The sequence below is a fragment of the Poecilia reticulata genome, linkage group LG7 (genome assembly GCF_000633615.1).
Source record: "Poecilia reticulata strain Guanapo linkage group LG7, Guppy_female_1.0+MT, whole genome shotgun sequence".
Taxonomy (NCBI): Eukaryota; Metazoa; Chordata; class Actinopteri; order Cyprinodontiformes; family Poeciliidae; genus Poecilia; species Poecilia reticulata.
Window position 1 is genome coordinate 4,443,114 of NC_024337.1, and position 4,416 is coordinate 4,447,529.

Sequence of the window (4,416 nt, forward strand, 5' to 3'; positions counted from 1 at the left end):
ATGTGGTACTGATTTAGATCCGATTTATTTATTTTCCCTCCAACCAGCACACCAATGTGCCTAAGAAGGAGTAGTATCATGTAAAATCGACTTTTCACAGCTTTACATCATGTTATGTTATTCCTTCATCAAAAAGTGTTGCTTTCATTCTTTCATGCATTTCTGAGGAGTTCTTTAATCARCTCAGAGTAGAGCAGGTCTTATAGGTAAGCACAGGCAGCCTTTCATTTTTAAATTCCTACGTTCACCTAGGAGTTGCATCCAACCAAATATTTTATTTGTATATGCTTATTGTTTAGCCTCTTTTGAATAKGAGAGCTTGTGGCTTGTGGGTTGACTGTTTATAATAATTTGAAAAGTGTCTTTGTGGACTTTCAAGATTTACAGTTCGGTATCCTTGACTTATAAAATCAGGAATGAGACAAAAATATAGGAGTCACACATCAAAATAGATCAGGAGTGCCCTTCTGTTCATAACGTGTCATTACAAGCAGGGGGACAACTACCATGATGTCCATGGTAGCTAATAATTTTGTTGGTTTAAACAAACTGATGACCAACACACAACCTCTGAGCTCCGTACAGAGCTGCTAGCATTCAGTTAGCTAAATGTAAATAGTTCTGAATCCCCTGGGTCGGTTGGGCCTGCTCGGCTCTGATTGGCTGTTTATTTTCCCTTCCTGCTGCATCATGTGACCAACACAAGTAGAGGATCTGATCCAGAGCCGACAGGCGGACCGCTGCTGGACCTGCAGGTAAAAGCTGTTCTTTAACCTAGCTGCGTTTCGCTGCCGCCGCAACCAGCTGACAGAAACACAGAGAGCCAACATGTCACTTATTTATTCTCGAGAACGGATTAGGATTAGGCAGAGTTTTCTGTTTGCGCTTCCAGCGGGAGAAGAATCACTAGTCAGAGATCAGATTATCATTAGGCTTCAAATCCCATAGGATCCGTTTTTAGTTCTTAAAACTTTACATTTAAAATAGAACTGAAGATGGTGAATAAATAAAACATTTAATCTCTGACAGCATCACTTTCAGGAGGTTGTAATAAATCTACAACTTTAGAATGAACATGCAGGCAGGAACTGCGCTCAGCAAAATCTGGAATAAGATGTCAGCAGTTTTTAGGCTAGAAGTAGAAGGCGTCATTTGTGTGTGTGTGTGTGTGTGTGTGTGTGTGTGTGTATGTGTGTGTGTGTGTGTGTGTGTGTGTGTGTGTGTGACTGTGTGTCATTTATAGGATTCATTAAGGTATCAACAATATCAGCTCTTCTAGTGAATTTGTCTGCCCTTCTAGAAGTGCATTTTTGAGGAGGACAGACACTGATGTTGGACATGGAGGCAAAATGCACAGATGTGTTTGTTTTGGCCGCTTCACCTGTGAGCTGTGAATCATGGCTGTTTATCCTTAAACGTTTGAGAAAACTTACCAAGACAAGAAGACAGAGAAGAAGCAGAGCCAAGATTGTAGCTTGCAGCTCCTAGGAATTGACAAGACCTAATGTTATGTCTGTTAAGCTATTCTGTTGGTTATATTTTACACAAATCAAACGGCGCTCTAACTCGTTTTCAGCATGATTTTTATTAGCTGAATATTTATTAGGTGAATATTTTTGTTGGCCAAGTCTTTTAATTCTTACCTTGGAATCATTCGAACATTAAAAGGATTCAGAGTCAAGTGACTAAAGAAAAAAAATTGAGAAAATTAAATGTGAGAAAGCGGAAATGTGGTAAATCTGAAGAAAAAAAAACTTTTTTCTTTGCAGTGGTGCACCGATTGCAGTTTTCTGGTCGATAGCCGATTACCGATCTTTTAAAAAGCTTAATCCATTGATTCCGATTTTGGCTGATACCAGGTTTTTTTTGTCTGAAATGTTGCTCAATATGGCAAGAATATTGTTGAGTTGACAACAGTGGGGTCACTATTGTTAATTATAAACGTGCAGACATAACTTGGTGGGCTGGGCTGTCAGCCAAACCTTTCTCACCAGAGACCAGAAGAGGAAAGAGGCTGATTCTTACACATTTGCCGAGCTAGATAAGATCAGTGGATAAGATCGGCTTCGTATGTAAAAATCGGCCGATCACCGATCTCCGATCTCCCAAAATTAAGGAAATTAAGGAAATCTGCACCGATAAATCGACTGGCCGATAAGTCGGTGCACACCAAATTTTTTGTTATTCAGCTAAAACTTAGTGACAACTACAAAAAAGTTTAACAACTAAAGGTGACCATTTTCACACTTTTGTTCTTCTGAATGTAATAAAAACGTAGAATGATGAATGAAGGGCAGCTGCAGCTGTAGAGTGGGCATGCAGTTGGTCCTGGTTGTTGATCTCGCCATACTGTTTGTTAGGAAGCATGTCTGTTGGGAAGCTGGAAGAGTGCCGGCAGCACATCCGGGCGCAGCTGGACGCTGTCGTGGAATTCTGGCTCAAATATTCCCACGACACAGTACACGGGTACCGTAGCTACACATCTGCTCTACTCCTGGTCATGGTGCATTCAGTTATGGTTTCTGCGTTTCACTTCCTGTTTCAGAGGCTTCTTCACTTGCATTGGGAGGGACGGTAATGTTTATGATGAGCTGAAGTATGTGTGGCTGCAGGGAAGACAGGTCAGTCTCTACAATGGATRTTTCAATATATTCTCCTCTCAATGGACTTTYTTCCAGACTTAACATCTGTAATTAATTTTTTTTGTTYTAGGTGTGGATGTACTGCCGTCTCTACCGTAGCGTGGATCGCTTCCGCAGGCCTGACATCCTGGAAGCAGCAAAGGCCGGTAAGTTTGAGGCTCCTGTGAGTTAAAACATTTGAAACTTTACAACTAAAGTTGGCGGTTTGTTCTGATGTTAGGATAAACACACACACACACACACACCTCTTGGTGTGATGAAGCTTTTAGTTCCGTTTTGGGCCTGGGTCTGTGACCAKTCTAGTTCAGGGCAGGGGTTCTGTTTGTTCTGAGCTGCTTTCTGATAACCTCCAGCCGGACGAAGCTGGTAGGATTTTACAGTCCGACAGTGAGCAGCTACCTGTCATGTGCCTCAGCCAATTATTGACCAGAATTAGATTGCTTCCTTTGTCCAAGCTCTCACCTCAACAACAGCATAYGTCCTCTTTTYTTAAAACATTTAGGATGCAGCTAATGTCAGAGCRTTACCATTCTGTTTTAAATTCACTTTATTTGTTTAGTTTGCAATAAATGGTGTCAAAAAGCAACCTTGGCTCTATGTGATTATGTCTGTAAAGGGTGTTTGATTTTTGGTGCGTCAAATCATAAACCACACTGATCTGTTTGCTTCGTAGGGGGAGAATTCCTCAGAAAGTTTGCACGYGTGTCCACCAATGGAAATCAGTGGAAATGTGCCTTTTGCTTAACAAGAGATGGCAAAGCTGTCAAGGTTCAAAGGACCATATTCAGCGAGTGTTTCTATATAATGGCCATGGACGAACTGAGCAGGGTCACTGGTGACAAGGAAATGCAGGTAGGAATAAATCTGTCAACTTGGATTACTGATGGACTTTGACKTATTTACATTTTGTCTTAAATTTCTAGGTCCGTAGCTAAATGAKGCTTCAYCGATGTTTAGCTWACAGGGAATGTAAAACAAAAYAAAACAACAAAAAAAACATAGCAAAATAAATYTTTAAAATTCTGCTGCTATGTCAATGAAATTTTTTMCATTAATAATTGAGAAGTGCATAARCAATATTTATTTTTWMAAATAAAATAACTTTAAAACTGGCACGCCTTCTACGTTGTTGTGCTATYTTTTGAGAGCTCCCATCCCATTTCCAATCAGCAATAACATTTTTGGTTGTTTGAGAATAATTGTAAATGCAAATCTTCCGGAATCATAATTCAGGGCTTAACTGTAGATCCATCAGTCCCATAGACACACAGTCAGCAGCTGCTTAGGCTCCTCAAGCCACCAGAGGGCGCCCCTGCTGCTGGCTGCTGAAATAAACTTCCTAAACTTGTTTACTGTAATTGTCGTGTTTATTAGCTGATGTTGTGTTCAAGTAGTTAAAACAATATGGCACCTTTAAACACCTTTTATTCGGAGGCACATTCCTGATGGTTCTCACACTGTGTGTGTGTGTCCATGCTCTGCTGCGGTGCGTTTCAGCTGGAGGCCGAGCAGATGATGGAGCAGCTGATCTACTGGGTCCGGGAGGACGCGTCGGGTCTGGGAAGGCCCCAGCTACCAGGGGACGTTCCGACTAACASCATGGCAGTWCMCATGATGCTGCTGTGCCTGGTCCAGCAGCTGTCTGAMGGCCGGCCGGAGGCGGRGAAGAAGTACGCAGAACTGGGAAGTTGGTGTGTGACTGAGATTCAGCAACATATCCAGGTGTGTGCAGTGAACACAACACCTGTATTCATGGCTACAGGTAGATGCATAA

At 41.7% G+C, this 4,416-nt stretch overlaps 1 protein-coding gene across 1 annotated transcript in view; it reads left to right on the forward strand.

Annotated features, from left to right (window-relative positions):
• Positions 1-656: 656 nt before the first annotated feature.
• The window catches only part of renbp (renin binding protein), an 8,427-nt gene continuing 4,667 nt past the window's right edge, over positions 657-4,416 (forward strand). Inside the window, exons 1-6 of the mRNA XM_017305636.1 lie at positions 657-755; positions 2,361-2,466; positions 2,546-2,621; positions 2,713-2,788; positions 3,316-3,494; positions 4,140-4,388. Coding sequence (XP_017161125.1) covers positions 2,366-2,466; positions 2,546-2,621; positions 2,713-2,788; positions 3,316-3,494; positions 4,140-4,388 — 681 coding nt within the window. The 5' untranslated portion in view covers positions 657-755; positions 2,361-2,365. The remainder of the gene's footprint in view (positions 756-2,360; positions 2,467-2,545; positions 2,622-2,712; positions 2,789-3,315; positions 3,495-4,139; positions 4,389-4,416) is intronic.